Source organism: Alexandromys fortis, unplaced genomic scaffold (genome assembly GCF_014885135.2).
Source record: "Alexandromys fortis isolate MF-2015 unplaced genomic scaffold, M_Fortis_MF-2015_v1.1 scaffold_71, whole genome shotgun sequence".
Taxonomy (NCBI): domain Eukaryota; kingdom Metazoa; phylum Chordata; class Mammalia; order Rodentia; family Cricetidae; genus Alexandromys; species Alexandromys fortis.
The window spans coordinates 5959492-5981693 of record NW_026067954.1 but is presented as its reverse complement, the minus strand read 5'-3'; the positions used below and the strand labels follow the sequence as shown (position 1 = coordinate 5981693).

General features: G+C 42.3%; 1 protein-coding gene across 2 annotated transcripts in view; it reads left to right on the top strand.

The window, feature by feature from the left end:
• Window positions 1–20997, top strand: part of Setbp1 (SET binding protein 1) — a 334426-nt gene extending 313429 nt beyond the window's left edge. For both annotated transcript variants that reach the window (XM_050151692.1, XM_050151693.1), the window contains one exon: window positions 15728–20997. In XM_050151692.1, coding sequence (XP_050007649.1) covers window positions 15728–16338 — 611 coding nt within the window. In that variant the 3' untranslated portion in view covers window positions 16339–20997. The remainder of the gene's footprint in view (window positions 1–15727) is intronic.
• Window positions 20998–22202: the final 1205 nt, after the last annotated feature.

Sequence of the window (22202 nt, the reverse complement as noted above, 5' to 3'; positions counted from 1 at the left end):
AGCCAATGGCACCCTTGGCCTCAAACAATAAGGTGAGCAGCGGTGCCTACAGAGATGTGTGCACACCCTCGGATGCATGCCCGCACACATGTGTGCACCCACACATGCCTGGATATATCTTAGTTTCTACCTGTTTGAGGGTCAGCCTTGGCTTCTGTCTGGTTGTGTGGGAATATCATTCAGGAGAGTGAAAGAGAAATTTGGGACCAGAATAGGGATCAACTCAAATTGCAGCTTAAGACCCACCGATCATCCTGAAGGGAGGAAAGGAAAGCAGAAGGGAAGCTGCTGGGGCAGCCCTTGTCGCTTCTGCTGGGGCAGCCCTTGTCGGTCGCTTCTGCCTGCCTCCCAGAGGGCTATAATCTTTCATGTTAATTAGGAACTGCTAGGTTTTTGACACTCAGATTCTCTGGCACCTTTGTACTTAAATTCTTACCTGACAGCAAATGGCTGGAAGATGATACATTTGAGCCATTAGACGGAGGCGATTCTCTGGAGCTGGCTATGTCCTCCATCCCTAACCACCACCTTCCTTTACAATCCTTGGCAGTTCCCCGCAGTTGACTGTGACTGTTCTTTGACTAAATTGACATGTCATCAAATTGCCTTCTAAACATCTGTATTTATATCCATAGACAAATGCTAATACTCTCAGCCTTAAGCAGAAAAGCTGCTCTTTACAGTGAACAATAAATGCAGATTCATAGCTGCTCAAGATGCTGAGACTAAGGGATGATTACATGCTGACTCCTAGAAAGGACCTTTAGAGCATCCCCTCTAAGACTCAGGGACTGTCATGGGAGAAATTATAAAAAAGAATGTCAGATCTTGGGGCTAGCAGGAAGGGCTACAAAATGCCGTCTTCTTGATGTGACATAGACATTGTAGTCATGGACCGGGGTCCTCTGCACTGGGTCTTCACAGTCAAACCTGTCAGTAGCTGTGCTAGTTGGATGTGGTGCCATACACCCAGGAGTTAGAGGCAGGAACTTGGCAGCAGTAAGAACATGTTGCGAGAAGCTAGGGATGAGGGTAATTCAAATTCATATACATATATATAATATGAATTTGAATATATATACTTGTAAAATTATCAAACAAATCTAATTTCAAAAACATTCATTTAAAACCTGTGTGTACATATATGCATGCATACATAACATACATACATATGAGCCCACCTAAAATTCTTGGAACTAAAAGTATTTTGGATTTTTTTTAAGTAACATATATTTCAATCTATATAAATATATATCTATTGACTCATTCTCTACAGGAAAACATGAAAATGTGTAAAGTGAACCAAAACAGTGTGTAGGATAACTTAAACCAACAGAAAGGGCATGTAAATTGCAGTAATATTTTTGGTTATTTAACTATGGAATTGGGAGTTTGAGGAGGACCTTGGCTTTGCAGCTCGGGAGTAATGGCACAGAGCCATCAATGGTGGAAGTTAACAGGGAACCTCAGGCTTTCTCGTGTTTTCTCAATCCTTGTCTTCTCTTCTGTCCCAAGGAAGGATATTATACAACTGGCTTTGGAATAGAGGGTGCTAGCTGGGTACAGCGGCATACATAATAATACTCACTCAGGATGCAGAGGCAGGGCGATCGCTGAAAATTCAAGGCTGGCCTGCTCTGCTATGCAATGAGTTTCAGAACAGCCAGGGTTACACATTTGAGGTTCTGGCTCAAAAATTAGAAAAGAAGAAAAAAGGAAGAAGGGAGGGAAGGAGAGAGGGAGGGAGGAAAGGAGGGAGGGAGAGAGGGAGGGAGGGAGGGAGAAACCTGTTTGAATTGTTGCTCCATGACTTGATAGATTTGAGGCTTTCTTGTGGAAGTGGCTGTCCCGAGAGATCTCAGTTTCCATCTCTATACAGATGGGTGCTGAGATCTTTCAGTGGTCACTGTCATGTATAAAGTCTTCTCTGTCTAGGTTGTTTTCTTTTTTTCCCAAAATCTAAGTTCCTTATACTTCCCCCTTGTTTCATTCAAGGGAGTGAAGAATGCCTTCCACTTACCTTGTATGCTCTAAGATGCAGTTAAATCTGGTAGACACCGTCTCTGAGCATCATCGACAACCTCCCGCATCTTCACTAGCAAAGAGAAATCGTCCTTTTCCTCCTCCCCCGCAGCCCAGATGCCTAATTTTTAATCTGTTCTTTTAATGACTTTTGGAATAGATTCTGTCGGTCTACTTTATAAAGTCTGCTTCTGAAGGGGTCCCAGGAAAGAGCTCAGCTACTTTCACTTCTCATAAAGTGTTTTTGTTTTTAACCTGTTGAAGAATCCTCCTGCCTGAGAATTCCATTGCCTTAAATACCAAGAGACACCAGATGGTCTCTTTAAGACAGAAACAAATGAACAAACAAAATGAGTGTGTGCATTCAATGGACAATTTCAAAGGTAGAAAAGTTACTAATGGGGGCGGTGTAACTGTGTAGTGGTCTCAGCAAAGGGTGTGGACACTACATGGCCGGGATCCAGAATTGGCCCCAGGGAGATGACAGGAGCCAGAACAAAAGAGAAGGTCACTATTGTCTGGCATTTCAGCCAAGGAGTCAGAGCCACACCCCCAGTGATGTTGCTGGGAGTCTGGCTGCAGTTTCATTGTTCAGAAACATTCATCCAGGAGATGCTGCCCCATCCAGCCAGAAGACTTTTGCGGAAGACTTTCTTTGAAATCGGCTTTTGTTAGTACTTAGGATTCCACAGTCCTGGTATTTTTCTCATGCGAGTTGCCAGAGCTAAGTGAGTTGGGTTTTGCATATGGAAAGTTCACTTTGTTGTGTAATTAATAGGAAGCAGCCTTTGGAAGCTGAGGATCCAGGCCCTTTTTTACACGAGAGCATATGTCTGTGCTTTGTTTATGACTCACTCATACCCTGTGCATTGTACCTTGAGTGTGTCTGCACTAACCTCCCTAGAATCCAAGCCTTAGGGTTTAGTAGCCAATAACTTAGAGTCTCTAAACGAAAGGGGTGAGCGAGCCTCTTCAATTGTCAAGGCAAGAATCTGAAATTGGTGAGGAAGTATTTGCTGTGTTGCCTGCCCCTCTGAGCTCAGGAGAGGGAGTGGAAGGGATCTGTAACTGTCTTCCAAGCAGAGCAGTGGTACAATTTTTAGCACGTGAATGTGTGTCGACTCATCAGGACAACACATGGCCCCCGTCTCTCAGTGAGACATTATAATTTGGACCCAAAGGCTTGGCAATGATAAAGTGACGGTAGATGGTGGAGGCTGGGTGAGTGCTGGGGCAGCGAGATGTGCGGGCAAGTTTGGTATAACGTTTTTTTTTTTTTCTGTTAGCCTGAAACTATTCTGTAAAAATCTATTTTCTAAAAGATCTAATACCCTCCCTCCCACCAAGCCTCCCTTCTTCTCCCCTCCCCCTCCCTCACCAGCCCTGTGTATATGTTTTTTGGGATATGTGTTTTGGGAAGGATGTAAGACATGGGAGTAACTCCCTGGCATTAGATAATCAATGTGAAGACTGGGTTTTATCAATTTGTACCTTGATGAAAGCCAAGCTGGTTTCTTGGTGACTTGTAGAGCATTCCAAACTTTTCTTGTTACTTAAGCCGAGTTCTCCCATGTGGTAGACTGGATGTCTGTCTATATTTCACAGTACTTGTGGTCACAGGCCTGAGACTCTAAACTTAATGACCCTCGGAGGCAGGTGACAAGCCACTGAGATATGTAAGGTTTCCCTTGCACTCCCTCCAAACATCCTTCTCTTCCCCATGTGCAGAAAGGTGATGGTGAGTTCTGGATTGGATAAGTCTGTGTTAGGCCTAATTTCAATTCAAGGAAGTTAGCTGAGCTCCATGGTAGTCACGGGGAGAAAGACAGGAAACTGAGCACCTGGCTCGGTGCCGGGCTCACTGTGGGACTCTTTCAATATTTGTTCTGAGAATGAATGAGAAAAGCTAACACATGGTCCTGGTTCAGTAGGAAGACATGGTGTAAGAAGAAGGCTAAATATCGATTAATTCTCCAGCGCAAATACAGGACAGACTATGTGCTGCTGTTAGGGAGAAACCAGCAGGGTCAAGGGGCAGAAAAGTTAACATTTGAATGGAAAACCAGGGACAGCATTCACAAAGAGGACTAACAGCCTGAATTCATAAATACCAGGCAGGATGTGCTAAGATGTAGGATACCAATTTAAAAAATTAATAGAAGTCTAAAATTGCCTTACTATTTGATTATGAGTGAATTCCTGAAAAATCTGCAAGCTCTGGAATCAAAATGAGTATTATGTGGTGTTGTATCTTTTTCCTTCTCTCTAGCGCAGGAAAGTTGCCTTTGGATAAAGGAAAAGTACAAAAATATTCTCCCTATCCGGCACCAGAGGCAACATTCTCTCCGACACTTACAGAAATAATCAAATGGGACACACACCTGTAGGCCATGCATAGCTGTGGTTTCTGGGCTCCATCCATCATCTGCTAGGCAGACAGATGAACAATATGGGAAGATCTAAAGCAATGAATGTAATCACTTATTGTTGCTATGAAGAATGCAGATACCCTATTGTATAAATTGATATTTTAGTAAAAGCAGCATGCATTTGAGTTCCCCAAGTCAAGCCCACAAGAGTTAAAAGGGCAGTCGTTAACTCTGACGTTATTCAGCCCTTTGAAAAAGAAAGACCTCAAAATCTGGCGGGGGTGGAAATGAAGATTAATGTGGTTCAAAACTCCGAACTCAGGACCAATAAAATTGAACTTTGCAAATTTAAATGAAAGATTTGCAGCTATGCTCAGAAACGTTTCTCCACAGTGGTGTTCAGTTATGGTGGCAATGTGTGTCAAAGGATTTAAAGGAGCCTTCGTTTCACATGAGCCAAGAATATGGGCACTATTGAAAATGTGCAATTTTTTAAGTGTGGCCTTTTAAGTGTTGTGCTTTCTGACTGCAGAAATTAATCAACTCAAGGTTTTGGAACTAAATACTTCATATATGCAAAATTGGTTTAAGTTGGGTACTAATTTGAGAGGCACTTTAGAGGATAGGCAAAGTCATCAGAACAGAATGTAGCCTAGAATTTGTCTTGTAGAAAACACAGATGAAGAATTTGAGGATCAGAGACAACCTGATAGTGTGAGCCCTTTTACAGATTTCTCCAGGAGAGTCAGAGCTTTATCTAAAGTCAGAGAACTGTGGGTTGAGAAGCCGAGACTAGGAGCATGGTTCCTCCTAACTTCCAGGTCAACATCTCCTGTAAGTAAGCTTGAGTATTACATAAACAAGGTTATTTTTTTAAACCAAAAGGAAAACAAGACCAGTAGTTTCTTGCAATTCATGGTCTTCAAGCATGGTCAACAAGGATTTATTTCACCTTGGCGCGCACATTTAAGATGTAGAAATATTCCTAAAGTCAAGGTGCTGCATACTTTGTCTTCTTTGTTGCTGTTTTTTTTTTTTTTCCCAAAATAACACTATACAAGATTTGAGAGGGGAAAAAAAGAAATGGAGCCCCTTGGGAGAGTGTTCAAACCCTGTTCCTCGCTTAACTGTCAAGCTGTGAGTCTTAACTGATGCATCTCAAGCCTTATTGACACTGGTGCCATTTCCATCCAGCTTCCCCACTATCTGCTCAGGACTCCTTTGTCTTTGCTTTTGTTCCAGTGCTAGGAATTGAACCTAGAACCTCCCCCAAGGAATTCTATAGACTCTTGACTCTTTTGTGCCTCTGAAATATTCACACAACTCTGTTTAGACATATGCAAATCAAACATTTGCAGATCATAAGCTAGAAAGAAATTTTCAGACAATTCTTTCATGTCATAATTTACCATTTATTAAAGAGAGAAACAAGGATTACATACTAATAAGGTAGATGTGCTTGTTTGTTTTTACATAGTGTTGACTCCCGTTTGAATATTTGATACTTTCAGACACAGATCAGCTTCAACATTTCCCACTGTTGATCGATGTTTTCACCTTATGACCATCAATGCTGAAAACAGTGATTTACATAAATATGTAGTATGAAATGGCAGAAGTCTGGTTAGGGTATTTTAGAATGGCTGAGAAGTCTGTCTTACTCCCAAGCCAAAATTCACTGAATTTTTTTTCATGACACACAAGTCAGTAATCTAAAAGCAAATTTTGAAATCATGCCTTCTAACACAACACACTTCTATACATCTACTATAATAAGTACAAAGATATACTAATTTGATCAAAGCTATCCAGAAATGATGGCAGAGAAATATCAGAAGTCTTTGTTTTCTGTAACTAAATCTTGATGCTTCTGTGACTGCAAAAATCTTTAACGTGCAGCATTAAAAAATGCAATTCATAACACATAGCAGTCTTACCTCTGAGTCCAGGTGTTTCAGCAGGCATGTCTTGATGTCATATGATGTGATGGCCTGTGTAATACACAATGCATGTGTGGTGACGTCACCAAGGAGACGGGGCATCCAGCATAAAATGCGACCATGTGTGTGTATGATTCATTACTCATTTGTTTTTTAATTATTTTTGCTATTGAGTGTTGAAAAACTTTCTACTGCTGAGATTTTATTTTTGAGATTATTATATAATGACAACATTTTGCCCTTCCTTTTCCTCCTTCCAAACTCACCTTTATACTCCTCCCTACTCTCCCCCACAGCCCTCATACTCAGATATGAGATCACAGATTAAGGTCCCAGTCAGTAGTTTAAGAAGCTGGGGTTGAGTCCGGGTTCTGGGGCTTGATCCTTACCACAGCAAACAAGAGCCAACATTTGCTGAAATAGCATGGGGTGAAGTGGCCCTCTGGTTTTCCTCAGTTTGCAAGAGCTGTTTCTCCCAATTTGCTATTCAACAAAAGCTTAGAGCATCATCTCCAGACCTCAGAAAATATTTTTCCCCCAGAAAATCCCTTTTGACAATGCCTGGTAGGCAATCTGGGATGCATCCCACAGAGTTCTGGTGACCATGCAAGGGTGATGTAGTCTTCTGATGTTCACTCTCTTTGGACTTCTGCCCTTTGTCCAAATTCCTCAGGCCACTCAGATTCCTGCTGCCCGCTTTACAGCATCCCTAGCAATGTTCCTGTGAGTTCTGAGTTTCTCTCAGCTGCGTTGAACCTTTACTCAGCCATGGGTGATTTTTCCAACCTGTAAACTCGTCAGTGCTTGGCGCCGTATCATGATGGTCAATGAAGTCAAGAATTCTGAAAACCTAGAGACCAGGACTTCAAAACTGCCTGAGCAAATGAAGGATGTCAGCTTCACACCTCATTCCAGGAGCTCTGTGTGGCTACACAACTCTCCCCATGGCTATGAAATTTCCTACAGTTCAATCAGTGATGAACTAGAGGATGCATAGATAACCGTGGTCCAGCCTTGACTGTGGGAATTTATCACAAGTCAGGAAACATTAGCCATTATCAATTGTGGCCCTGGAACTGTCCTCTTAGGTTTGAAGCTCACCCATTTCTATTCGTCCCTAGCAAGTTGTCCTAGATGCACAATCAGAGAAAGATAAGATCTGGGGTTGAGTGCTAAATAACCGAATGAATTCTGTTGATTATTTTTAAGCATAAACACCCTTTAGGGTAGTAAACTTTAATCGTTCTTGATCCTGTAGAGATATCGCTGACATCACCTCATTAGTGCATATTCAGGACATATTTACTCTTCAGAACATCAACTCTAAGAAAATGAGATCATTCGTAGGCAAATGATTTTCTCAAAATGATTCCAAATTGTATTTAATGTATTATATCAATGAAACAAAAATATTCTATTGCTATTAAATTTTTCTACCAATTTTGCAATTTTAACAATGGTTTAAGGAACACAGACTGACTGAGTTTGCATGCATTTTTTTAAATTTTCCTTAGGTTCCACAATATGATAATATAAGTTCTGACTTGTTGGTTTTTCAACGATTCTCATTGGCAGATGAAAGTTATGAAGAGAGACATAAACCCAAACAGGGTTTTCTTCAGAATATGGATAGCCATCTTCCTCATTAAAGGCTCGGTGATCTTGCAGACCAGAGTGCTTTGCACTTGGTAATGAGTCTAGATCTCTGAACATCCTCATTCATCAGCTCTGCTTGGAAGAGATTTAAATTTTCATATCTAAGGGATTTTTATAGGTTATAACATATACTTTTCAGCAACCAAATTACTAAATAGTGAGTAAAATTCCAATCAGTTAGCAAAAAAATGTTCTTTCCATAATGGGAGTTGTTTTATTTATTTAAGCATTACTTTGGGGCCTATAGTGTCTTTATCCTATAAGGAATTTAAGTATTTTACATGTGTTTTAGGTCCCAGACCATGAATACACAAAACCATGAGTAAAACTCTCATTTTATTAAGAAAGTTGCCCAAGTCATCTTTTGTTGTAATGGGGCTGCTTGTTTGTTCCTAACTGCTTAGCTCGTATTAACCACACAGAAACTGTATTAATTAAAGCTTGGCCCATTTGCTCTAGCTTCTTATTGGCTAACTCTCACATATTAATTTAACCCATTTTTATTCATCTGTGTATGGCCATGTGGCTGTGGCTTACCATGTAAAGTTCTAGCATCTTTCTCTGGTGGGACTACATGGTTTCTTCCTGACTCCACCTTCTTTCTCGCAGCACTCAGTTTAGTTTTCCCCACCTACCTATATTCTGCCTTTCACAGGCCCAAGACAGTTTCTTTATTAACCAGTGGTATTCACAGCATACAGAGGGGATTCCCACATCGATCGTGTAGAAGGAAGTCATTATATACAATCTACAGTGAAATAACAGCTTATTGTGATGTATAAAATATCTCATGGGGATTATTTATCTCATTAAAAAATACATTGATTTAACTTTTTTGTTTAAAAATCTTGTCCTACTAAAATTAACCATGTGGACTGACCTGCTATAGCGTCAGAACACAAGTTTGCTTGACAACACCATGAAAACAGTGGAGTGGTAAGATGCTCCAATGACCCCTGAATGCCTGTGGGCTCCCTTTCTGTTCTTGCAACTTCATATCAAATTATGGAAGATGAATGTACAGGCCAAGTGAGGACACCATTCTGCTCCCATATATAATGCATTCAAATGCTTCATTTAATTCTTAATTTTTAGATAAAGTATCAATAATGTGAACATAAACTTCCAGTGATATTCCTGTAGCCAAATAGATTTGCTTCCTCTCAGGGAACTGTGCTGTCTCCTGGGAGGCTGGAGAGGGAGACAAGAGTTGGACAACAGACCAGATGTCAGGGGCAGGAGAGCACAAGGCAAGGCTGTAGACTACCTATGAGGAGACACAGGCAGATGCACAAGGCCACTTGATCTTTGGTGTCTTCTCCTACTTCAGAGAAAGGTGAACATACATCTGCACGTGCCATGGCCTCACCTCTCTGTCAGGCAAACCCTCTACTGTCTGTGTGAAATGAGAACCAAGCAAAGCGCTCCGAGCTATTACAGTCGAGAATGGATGGTCTTTGACAGTAAACTCCCACGCTGGCCATGGCTTCAAAGAAACACTAAAGTCCAAAATAAATTAAAGAAAAGGAAAGCATTACCCATCGTGATAACCTCCTTATCTCTGATTCTTAAAAATTAATTGTGTTCTTCGACAATTTCATACAGAAATGTAATTTGTCCAAATTACTCTCAGACCCACCATCTTTTGGCTTCCTCCAACCTCTGTCAATGCCTCCTTTCCCTCAATCTTGTCTATCTGCTTTCAAATTTATTTTTTTTTTAGGCATCCATTGAGTTTAACCAAGGCCCTCTGCAGGAGCATAGATTTGGAACCAATAACCCCTCTTTCCTGCATCTATCAGTAGTTAATAGTTCAACAAGGAGGGGTAGTGCTCCATAAGCATCTTCTTCAATCATGACTGATAGTTGGCAGGTCCAGTTCTGGGCAAGCCCAGGGAAGGTAACCGTTCCAGCTATAAACGCACAGTTGTACAAGGTGTGTCATACCCGGAAAACCACACCTTTGCAGTGTTTCTCCTGGTTTCCCAGTTCTTATGTTCCTTCTGTTCTGACTTCCTGAGCTTTTAGTGGTGTAAATGTCCTGTTTAGAACTCAACCAGCCCTTGCCGTGAACATCCTGAGCCACCAAGAATCTCTGTATTTCCTGATGTTGACTGCAAAAAGGACCTTCCCTGATTAAAGCTGAGTAGTGTTTGTCTATGGGTATAAATATATGTAATTAAAAGGTGATTTAATGCCACTCTAATTTAACTAAACAACACAAGGAAATTCCTCCCCTAGAGCTTGTGACCTCTCCAGCCCCTCACCAGGATTTTTGTTGTTTTATTTTTCTGAGTTTGCAGTACCAAGCATGAGTTCCCACCTCTGGAGTAGATCCTAAATCCAATCAGAGTTCTGTGGTCACTTTCCTAACAGTCAAAACCTTTCATTCAAAATCGTTGCCCCAAACTCTGGGAGAGGTGCTCCTGAGCACCGTTGGTATCCCCCAGCTATTCCGTTTTTCCTTGCCCTGTGGGAGCTCAACTGGAAGAAACAACTTTTTGTCCTTTTCAAGGAACCTTTAAGGTCAGGGTTACAGAGGGTTTGTTTAAATCCACGGTGGAAGAAGAAATTGCACGTGCCAAGGCAGGCTGTCACATGCCTCCCATAAATCATACAAAATAGCATTAAGACAAATAAAATATTATTATCGTTTCAAACACAAAATGTATAATTGTAGAACATTAGGTAACTGACTTCTCTTGAGCTCCCATGTGCTAAGCACACAGCAGCTGCCAGATCAGACACTGCTTCATGAATGTGCCCATGATAGAACCTCAGAAAGTACGAAGAGAAGATGTGGTCTTTGCAAAGAACCTTCTACCATGCATCAACCTAGAAATCAATTCACACCAAAAACTCTCTTTACTAGTTGAGGCAGATGGAGTTCCAACTGTCTCTATCCTGAAAGTCTTCCCTCAAATTGACCATACCTTACTTTTAGAGCCATTCTCTTAAGAAGTCCAGAAATAAATCTACCTTCTAACCAACCCCCCCCCCAAATCTGTCTTATATAACTAGACTATCTCATACAGATGGACAAAGTACGGTTTACCAACATCAGAACCAATTTGTTGAGAGACTTAATATATAACTAAGCCTGGTAGGTAGTCTCTGATGCAGCTCATGGTACTGACACTACATCTGTCAGTTTGGGAACAAGAATCACTGCTAAGCCCATTCTTCCACATCCTAAAGATGCGAGAAAATCAATAACTGCAATAATCCAGTCCTCCAAAAAATAGGAGAGAAGAGATATTCTATGTGTCGGCCAAAACCAGCTTACCATTTGCATGGCAATTCTGGGAACCTAGAAAATTATTTCTCTTACAGAATTATAAAGAAGTGCATTTTGTATTTTGCCTGGGACAGTCATAATTATTCTTTAAGCCTAACAAATAGCAGGCAAGATACTGGACAACGGCAGGAAAGAGGGCAAATATGGAATCAATCTTTGCAGCAAGATCCCAGAAATTACTGTCCAATAATGAAACCATTTGAAAAGAGAAAAATCTGTAAACATTTAGAGAGACAGTGAAATCATAAGCAATAAGAAGAAAGATTTGTGAATACCAAACCTTGCCAACTCTAAAGTACTCTTCTCCCAATCTGAGATTTCAAATTTATTAGAGGAGAAATAGAATTCAGAAAGCCATCCCACGTTTGGGGAAGGCAATTGATAATAAATGTAGGAAAGAATTATGGCAATCTTTAAATCCAGAAAGAAACTTCAAGACCATTCAGTTCCCCGTCCCAGGATAACATCTGAAAGCCCCATGGTGAGTCGTTCGCCTTCATTCCCAGCGTCCCTGAGCAACGTGACATCAGCCTGGCTTCACTTTGTTGTCTGCAGAAACATTGATTCTTAACTGAAAGCTTGGATAATAAACACAAGCACAGAATAAGCTTCAGGTGCTCTGCACATGTAGGAACCCCGAGTGTCATAGTGTCCAAAAGAGAGGGATAGTTATAATACCCAGCATTGAGTAGAAGTGGGCTCACGGCATGATTATGGGATTGGCGCACTATAAACCTGAGAAACCATCGTTCCATGCCATTAATCCAGGAAGCACTGTGACTTGCCAGAGAAACGGGGACTCTCTCTTTCTTTCCAATGCTATGTGAATAGAACCCTTAGGAGGATGGGAGCTATAGCTCGTCCCTGTCTTAATATTCCAAGAGGAGCACTTTTGCCTCTTATCATTCTTAACTTGAAGCCAGCATTTTGAAAACCATCAAGCATATACCGGATTATTAAACCTTGTGTACCAATACTCTCCTTCAACGATCTTAGCTCTTGATCAGTCATGTTCCTGCGATGCTTCTCCCTACTTCCCCTCCTCCTATTGTGAAGCCAGTTTCTGATAGTTTCATATTTCCTCACTCACAAGTATTTTAATCCATTTCTAAAAGACAAGGCACTGAATAAAAAGAAATTGATCATAACACAATGATTACACCTAAGAAAGTTAACAACAGTTATACCAAGAAATGGATGCCCAGGCAGGGTTTAATTTAAAATTTCTTTCAGGGTCTCTTTTAACAGTTTTATTAGATTGATATTCAAATAAGATTATTTTATCTCTTCTATTGTTAGAGTTAGTTTTCCACTCATCCAAATAAATTGGGGGGGGGGGAGACCAAGTTATTTAGGATTCACAACCATCTTTCTATTCTTGACTGAATCCCCAAATACCTTTTACCTTTGGTATTTCACAGCTGTTCAGCTGATAGCCCCGCTGCCAAGGAAGTAGCCATTAGGCCCATCATAGCTACTAACACTGAACCAAGTATTCGGTTTCTTTGCCATTGTTGCTGCCTTTGAGCGCTAGTTGCTGTATCTCACTAGCAGCTGGCATGAGGTTGTTGGTCTCCTCTGCCTCCTTCTCTGTGTCCGCCTTCTCCTTCCTTACACGTTCCAGCTAGGCTCAACCTCAGCAGGTAGCCAAGCATGCCCTTGACTTCCTGATCATCCTGCCCTTGTTAGTTCTTGAATTACAGGTGTGTGCTAGCACACCAGGTCCAGATCAGGGCATTTTTAACCTTCAACAACTACTGCTAAGAAGCCCTACTTTTGAAGCTTCATAAGCTTTTATGAAGTAACTTTGGAGGAAAATAAATATTGAAAACTGTCTTCTCCAAGACTTTCATTCACAGTAGCCACTGTAAGCTTTTTAGCTGGATCCTGAAGATGGAATAAAAATTCAAAGATGTGTATCTTTACATTTATATAAATGGTTTCTTTCCTTAAAAATCTTTTGTGATTTGACTTTTTGTTCGATTTTTTTAAAACTTAATCATACTGCTTACCTCATATTCATCTTGTTCATATACATATGTAAATATGTGGCTCTATTTTAATATATTATCATTGATTCATTAGCTTTTACTTAGTGTTTATGTTTTCTTCATCCTCCCATAGCATTCACTGAGCTTTGAGGAAGCCTCTTCTAAGTCTTTTTGCCTCTTATTTCAAATAAGTGAAGGAGTTGATCCTGACATGCAAACACTAGAGCCCTGAGCCTGTGTGTTTTGAACCCTCTACTTCATGAAAGCGTTTCTGTCAAGTTTTACCGTGAGATAGTACAGCAAATAAAATTACCTTAGATTTATGGATACCTTGCTGTATTATTAGGTCTGTAAAATTAATACCTTCATATTGCGGATTCTTGATCAGGTAGTTCCTTGAGAGATGCTATAAACTAAAAAGAGGGAAGCTGCACATGGATTCTATATTTTAAATGATGCCCGGAGGGGCATATTTCTAACTATGCTGGTTTGCTCAGAATCTCTATGAACAAAGCAAGTTGCTTGTCTCTGACAAGGCCTGATAACGAACTCCCGTGTTGCTGTATTTGCAATGCTGCCTTCAAAATCCAAACTAGAACGCGTTCAAAGGATGTGACCAGAAGACAGCGAGGAGTAGTCGGATTTGCCACCGAGGAAGCAACTCTCATTCCTGTCCATTCAGGAGACACCATGCGAGGTCCCGTGAGCGACACAAAGCCACACGGGAACCGATAATTGAGGCACCTTTTCTTTTTACAAGACTAACTACAGAAGTTTTATTTTTCTAGTCAGAAGCTCACTCTGGCTTTGTTCTATTTTGATCTTTATAACTTATTTTAAAGATCGCTCAGTAGTTATTCATTGCTCAGTCAGTCTGGCTGACCTTTGGCCCAAAGCGGTGGCAGTTTGACCTGGCCTATGGAACTCAGCGCTTCCCACTCCATGAAGCTAGTCGCATAAATAACTTCAAATAAAACCCTCCTGGAAGTCTGTGATGGACCCCAGCATGAGCGAGAAGCGGGGCAACAGGGAAAGAATGAAGCGGGACTGCCCAAGAATAGAGAGAGGCGGCCAAGGGCTAGGCATATTTTTGTCCTCTCTCCCTTAAGATTCTCTCAACCAATAGATGAAAAAAAAAAAACAGTCATGGGAGCGCATAAGAAAACAACACAGTAATATGAAATATGTTCCCTTGTATGTGGGCTTCTTTGGGGTTGGGCACACAAGGCAAGTCACGGCAGCAAAGAATTCAGTGAGGAGAGACTTGAGTCTGCAACTGACTAGCGGCCCAGCACAACGACGGACAGTGTGCCTGCGTTTGCGTACAAACACACGTAGGTGCAGGTGCGTGTATGCCAGCACACAGGCATTACGTACGTATGTGTCTGCTCACAGACAATGACGGGAGAATGATCCAGGGGCAAAAGGCTGCCTCTGTCTTGAAGCCATTGACACTTTATGGTGTCTGAACTTCAAAACGAAGCAGTTCTGAAGGCCATTTAGTGCCACCGTACAGGACTTCCTGAGAACTGAGGCTCGTAAAATAGAGGCGCATCTGGCCAGCAGTACATGAAAAGGGCCCTTCGCAAACAACCATTCAGCGGGGGAGTGTAAACCATTGAGAAACACCTGGCGGATATTGCCCTTGAGGTCCCCAGAGGGTGAGGGCTAGGAAGAGCTCACTTAATTGGGCATCATCAGGCAACTTGACAGCTCCAGAATACTGGCAGGAAAATATTAAGAGACCACACCATCCCAACTGTAGTATTCAGGCACACACACACACACACACACACACACACACACACACACACACACCGGGAAGAAGTTAGGACAAAATCCTGCATCCACAACTTTCCAAGTCCTGTCAAGCTGCTCCTAAGAGCCCTGGTACCTTTGTATGATCTCATTGAACCATGTGGGTGTGCCGTGTGTAATCGTTCAAGGTCAGACAAAGGTAAATTATCAATTAATGCTTAACCGAATTTGGTCTAATGTCAAAGGGCTCAATTTAAAAAAAAAAAAAAGAAGAAGAAATGGAATATAAAGCTTACATTGTGCTTTCTAAGAACCCAGGGAGATATGAGCCTCGGATTTCTTATCTTTCAAACAGAGCAGGGTGGGGGTAGTCAAAGATGGCAGTAAAAGCCCCCGGGGTTTAGGATGGCAGAGGCAAAAGGATCCAAAGATCGAGGACAGTCTGCCCTACATAACAAGACCCGGTCTTAAGAACACAAAGTGAAATAAAAATACCAACCATAATATTTTACATAACTGTGAGGACAGAAGAAATAATAATAATAATAATAATAATAATAATAATAATAATAATAGTGTAAGTAATGTTTCATACATGACTTGTTCAGCCAATGTTTTTATTATTTTCTGTTTAAATAGAGAAACAATATATGGACGGCATGAGCTCAACCTCTCCCCTCTTGTCTCCTGCAGCCAGCTCCTCGCTGAAGAAGCGATTCAAGAGGCGGGAGATTGAAGCCATCCAGTGTGAAGTGCGGAAGATGTGTCACTACACCAAGCTTTTGTCCACCAAGAAGAATCTGGACCACGTGAACAAGATCCTAAAGGCCAAGCGGCTGCAGAGACAATCAAAGACTGGCAACAACTTCGTCAAGAAGAGGCGAGGCCGGCCTCGGAAGCAGCCCACCCAGTTCGATGAGGACTCCAGAGACCAAATGCCCGTGCTGGAAAAGTGCATCGACCTACCCAGCAAGAGAGGCCAGAAGCCTAGCCTGAGCCCACTTGCGCTGGAGCCGGCTGCGAGCCAGGACGCCGTGATGGCCACCATCGAGGCTGTCATCCACATGGCACGGGAGGCGCCGCCACTGCCCCCTCCGCCGCCACCACCGCTGCCGCCGCCACCACCTCCACCCCCACCACCGCCCCCGCTGCCCAAGACCATGCGGGGCGGGAAGAGGAAACACAGACCGCAGCCCCCAGCGCAGCCCACGCAGTCCCCGCCACAGCCCCTTCCTCAGGAAGAGGAGGTAAAGGCCAAAAGGTCAAGGAAATCTCGAGCCAGCGAGAGTGATGTCCTTCCCTAGGGCAGGCCTGGGCTGCGGGATCCAGGCAGGAACTGATGCAGGGGAGGTCAGCAGCCAGGGTGGGGCCAATGCCCTGCCACAGGGACACCCCACCCCTCTCTTCAGTGGGCAGGCAGGATGGGCAGAGGACAGGGTAGAGCCATGGGAGTTCTTGGGGTAGCAAAGCAAGGGGACAGGCCCCCCAAAAGCAGCTATCTATGCTACACAACATTTCCCAACCCAGAGCCACTCGGCCTTGGCTGGATACTAGCAGGCTGCAGAAGGAGGAGGAGGAGCATAAAGCTGATACTCTCTGATGGCCACCTGACCTCTGACCCCTGACCCCCACCTCATCCCAGCTGCACCCTTGATTCCGATTTCATTTGCTGGTCAGAAAAAAAAAAATAAATGGGGAACGTCCTCCACTAGCAAACATTCCAAGGGGGAGCTAAGCTGCAAGTTTACCAGCTGGCTTGTAAGCCACTTCCACGTAATTGGCTTTTATTTCTTTTGGTTTGCAAACTCGGCTAGGCTTTGGGGCACCAACATTATCTACCCGAAAGATGCATCTTTCCGTTAACAACACAGTTGCTCAAATGGACTCTTGTGATCGAAGGTGGAATTGGACTGATAGGCGACCTTAGATCTGCTCGTGTTCCTGTCTCGTACACTGATTTTGCATTGTCTGTTCCTGCTTTTCCTTTGCGTTGTATTTTCATGTACTCCCGTTAACTAGCTGCCTTCTATTTCGTGGTACACATCTACGCAATGTGAACTTTCCCCGTGGCTGTTCTGGCTTTCTGCCTCAAGGGAACGGCTTTGAATCCCAATCATTGTGAAATGTAACTCAGTATAGATACAAGCTTTTTAATAAGTGACTCGGAGCAGCCAAGGGAGATGTTGACCCAAGTGTCAGCCAGGTTATTTTTATACTTAAAACATACCAGTGACACATAGGCAGGATAAAATAGTTTTAATACCCCACAGCAAGTGGAATAACTGATCAGCCACCAAATATCAAAATCTCACACGCACCAGATAGAAAACCGTCTAACAATGCCTTGGTACCTGATTATTCTCATGCAAAGAGCTGGCATAGGTTGTTGGGGGAAAAAAAAGACAGACAGACAGACAGACAGTAGAGGTCCATTATCTCTTAATAATTATTTCTTAAAACTGAAGGGGAGTAAGTGTTCTTATCTAAATAAAATAAAAATTAAAGTATTGAAAGGGTGTCACCACTCCAATTGTATCAAGCCACCTTGGACAAAGTATCCAAACTGTGGTTGCCTTAATACACTAAAGCATTGCTGTACATAATGTAATTATAAACCTATCAGTCTGCATGGATGCAAACTGTGTGTGACAAATCGTCTTTTAAATGGTCAATTTCAACTGTACATTTCTCATCCACGTTGTTCTCTAGCCGCTGGTTTAGTGTGGACAGATATTCCGTCTGTCACCCATTTCCAAAGCCTGAGGAAAACATGGGAAAGCTCAGAATGAATCCCCCTGCCGCAGGTGTTTTTAAAAGGCCGATGTGGACATTTCAAATAAGTCTTTTCAATCTCCTCCCTTACTCCTCCCCTTAACTTCTTCAACACATCAAATACCTGGCAACGTAGCTTGCACTAAAGGAAACACAGTGATTTTCACTTTCTAAGGAGAATTAGGATATCTGGTTTACCTCTAATTTAAGTTGGGATCAGTTAAGAAACCGCAGTATCACTTCAGGACATGGTTTCTCCTCCTCAGAGAGAGATGGATTTTGGGAGGTAACACACGTGAATAAGTGGGTAGTACTGAGGGCTGAAGAAAATTTGAAAATCTCAAGTTAATATGCTTGTAAATATCACTGCTGTGTAACAGCACCAACAGTTGCTTGGAATCACAGAGCCATCCTATTCTGTCCTGTCGAAATGGACTTCATGTCATTTGCCGCCTGCGCGGTCACTCTCATTTAATCCTAGCAATACGTACGTGTAAAGGACTGTGCTTATTTCTAGCTTTTATCCTATATATTCCGTTTATGACCTGGGTTGACCTATGGCATTTCACATAATTTGAACAGCAAAATCTAAACAGCCATTTTCAATCTGTCACTCCCGAGCCGTGTCTGAGCAGCTCCAGAGTCACGGGGAGGAAGGCAGAGATCGGCCCCTTTCCCCCAACCATTGCTATGAAAGAGCAGCCATTCCCGTTCCAATTAAGCCATAAAGAGGGTTCTCTTCCTGTTGGACTTCGAAAACCATTTGTTTTCCTCCTTCATTCATTCTTGTTGTAGTGTACAGTGCCCCAGCCAAGCCTATAAGCAGTCTAACCCTCCTCCCAGAGGACAAAGAGCTCAGAGAACACCCAGCATTTCATGGTATTAACCTACTATCAGTGATTAGCTCAAAAGAAGTTTGGGTTAGAATTTCAAAACCAATAAAAAAAAAATTCCAGGAGACTATAGTGGATCTGCAACTTAACACATGAATTGGGGTGTACTGTTGACCCCGGAGTGAAATGTAAGTTTAATGCAAATCCCTGCTCGTCAACTCGGAAAACTGGAAAACTAGGGGACCGGAAAGAGCTATCGCAAAGAGCAGCTGGCCGCAGAAGTGAGCCCATTCATCCACACAGTGGATCCCCACGCCCCATGACTCCCTCGCCGCTGCATCCTTTTTTCTTTTCATTTTCCATGAACCTAACTCAACGCATTGCTATAGCTCCTTCTGTATTCCCTAACTACCCCTTACCCTCTCCTTTGCTGGCCAGGTCCCTCCATGAAACCAATTGAATTTCCACATCTAGTTGGTTTTAGAGCCAAGAAGAGAACCCAGCTCTTGATTTCAATTATGGAGGTTCTTAACCACACAACACTGCCTTCTGGGGATGCATTTCTACTTTAAGAGGTGTCATTTGGGATCCTCAAGACTCCATTTACAGACCCACAAAATATTTTGTAACGATCCCTGGCTTTTAATTTCTCTTCGTTTTAGAATACCCCTTCAGCAAGTAAGTAGAACCCCACTTACACTACAAGGAGACCAATTAGAGATGAGAAGGTGAGACGCATGCGCAAACGCTCCTTGGCGCTGATGGGTCTTCAATCTGCCTTTCCAAGGGACTAGAAAGCCATCTGCTTTTTGACCACTCATCTCAAATGAGAGGAACAGAAGTTCACCTTCCTCAAATAGCCCCGCTGTGGCTCCCAGTCTAGGAAGAAGGGTCAGAGGAAGGGAAAACATGGAGGGTTGCTTTGTGACTCCACAGGACCAGGACTCAACAGCCACTGGCAGCCTAGCGGAGGTGACAAAGGGCTGGCAGTAGAGTAGTGTTTTAACTTGGCTGCTCTCTGCAGTGGGAGGCCATGTTCAATGGCAGTCAAAATTTGTGTTCTGCACATTGCTGTATCTATAAATACGATAAGCAAGTGTTGGCAGAATTATAGTATAAGGTGGTATATTATAAGCTGATCGTAAAGGGTTTGGTATTAGGACTTAAGTAGAAAATCTTACTCCTGGCTTGTTATTCAACAATAATCAGATAGTGAGCTTGTGGAGTGTACTTTTTCCTATCACTAGGCAGGTTGACCTGGGAACTGTCTCAAGTCTATACAGATATTTCCAAAGCCTTTAAATGCCAACTGTAGCATAGACAGGGAGTGGCAGGAGCCGAAATGCCTCAAAAGCCATTTAAGTGTTATGTCGCAGGATTTTCAGTCCTGCTCATGTAAAAGTACATAAATATAGACATTTTCCTCAACACTACCCTATCGTATCACAATGGTCCAAATGCCAGTGCTTACAGATAATGTCATCACAGTGCCTAGAAACTCAAACTGTAACATACCGTAGCATCTTCTTGCTGTTTCTTCACGTTTCTTTCCACAAAGCAAGGCTCCCTCTGCCTCGTGTTTCTAAAAGAGTTCACCCCACTGAGGAGCCTGCCTTCCCTATTGGACTCAGTCGCTGGGGAACAGCCACAGAAGCACATATCAACCAAGGAAGAAACTTCCTGGATATCTGTCTCCCACTTGCCCAGGTATAATAAACACTAAAGAGGGGGAATTGAAGAGCTGCCTACTGGTCAACTTGGAAGGGTAGTTCTGCCCTGGATTGGTGTCTTTCTTTTTCTTCCTTTTTTTTTTTAAAAAAATCTATTTCTTAAATAATAATAAATGCACATGATGTGTTAAATATGTACATATATATTTCAAAAAATGGGCACAAGATTGTCTTACAAGTCCTTCTCGCTAATTTTTAGTTTGTATTCATAAGTGGTTTTTAAAAGCCTTTTTTAAAGTGTAATTTGCATGTCCTACTTTGATTGTATGTAAACATATTTTAGAACAAAAATGTATTTGTATTTTATTGAATATAGAGGCAAGAAAAATTGTACATTGTTTGAAACGTTCTTTTTGTAACAGTTTTTATTCATAAAGCATTTTTGTACATTTAAATGAACATGGACTTGCTGTCATTTGAGGCGTAGCGACATCTGGCATGCTTTACTGTCATGCTCTCCCATGGTCTTAGATGTTGGGTTTTAAACATTTTTTTCTAAAAGAAAGCTCGCTCGGTGTCTTCGCTACCAGATCAGGTTAGCACAGTGCAGAGCACTTAACTATTAAAAAAAAAAAGTTGGTCCTATTCATATGTTATTCATTGTGTGAAATTAAAGACATTCAATTCAGTCTAAGATGAGTTGTGAATTCTTTTGTCTTATTTTCCATCTGGTTCCCATCACTAAGCAGTTTAATAGCCCTTGAGGGTCTCTTCTCACACCAAGTGGATACACAGTCATTGACAAAATTTTAACCCAATATCTGTCTATGGAAAAGGCGCTGTAGACAAAATTTGAGTCTGATTTACAGAGTTCGTGTTCAGAAAATTCTTCCCTACCTGGATATCCTGCGGAGGTGCATTCACATCACTGCAGACTTCCTGTGACAGCCAATCTCAGCATGCTGGAGACCTAGCGTAGCCTAAAGACTTAGAAGAACATACGGGTGGGAGTGAAATCCTCACCCCAAAGTTTCCATGACTTTATATTCCTGAGGAAAGAGTCCCTCTCTGGACTTTAGTATTATTTCAGTGACAGAAGGGAAGGGCTTTGTAACAAATGCCAGTTACTGGTCACCTACGGTTGCCTACACTGCATTCCTTCCTGCTGAAAGAAGGTACATGACTTCCTCTTGACCCATAGAGTAGCCCTCCTCAGCAATATGACAAACGGTATAAGGAGGAGAATGTCTCAAAGAAAATGTGAACACAGATGTGTTTTTCTTCCCAATTTTCCTGTTCCCAATTTTTATTTCGTGTTTGGAAACCTATTTCAGATTGTAGGCTGTAAATTCTTTCTTGTTTATAAACATACAGGCATAATGGGGTTCTTTTTGCCTTCTTTCTCTCATCTTCTAAGACTGAAAGTCCCAAAGCTGCCAAGGCGGACAAGCAAGATTATGAGCAGGTCCCCATGCCCTCGAAATCTGTGTGACTCACGTGACTTCAATCAACGTATGATGTATATAGAGCACCCGCAGAAAGTAATAGTGGTCAGGTGTGTTGAGAGGAAACTTCCAGAAGCCAACCCTCGGGGTGGATGGAACACTGAGCCTGGAGGGCTCAACTTCTCTGGGAGAGCTCTTCCTCTTCTCTGCAGACTGCCTCGTATTAAACCAAGAAATATTAAAACCACAACCTTTCTAATTCTGGTGCACAGGTTGATATTTCCAAAATCAGTAATGACGTCTGAGAGTCTCCCTAATGCCTCCCCAGCAGCTTCTCAAACAGAAGTAAAGGTCCCACTCTGCCTCAACTCCAGGGTTTTCATTCAAGCAACAGAGTGCTCGGTGGTTCTCAGCAGAGCACCACACGTCTGTCCCTGTGATTGGCGTG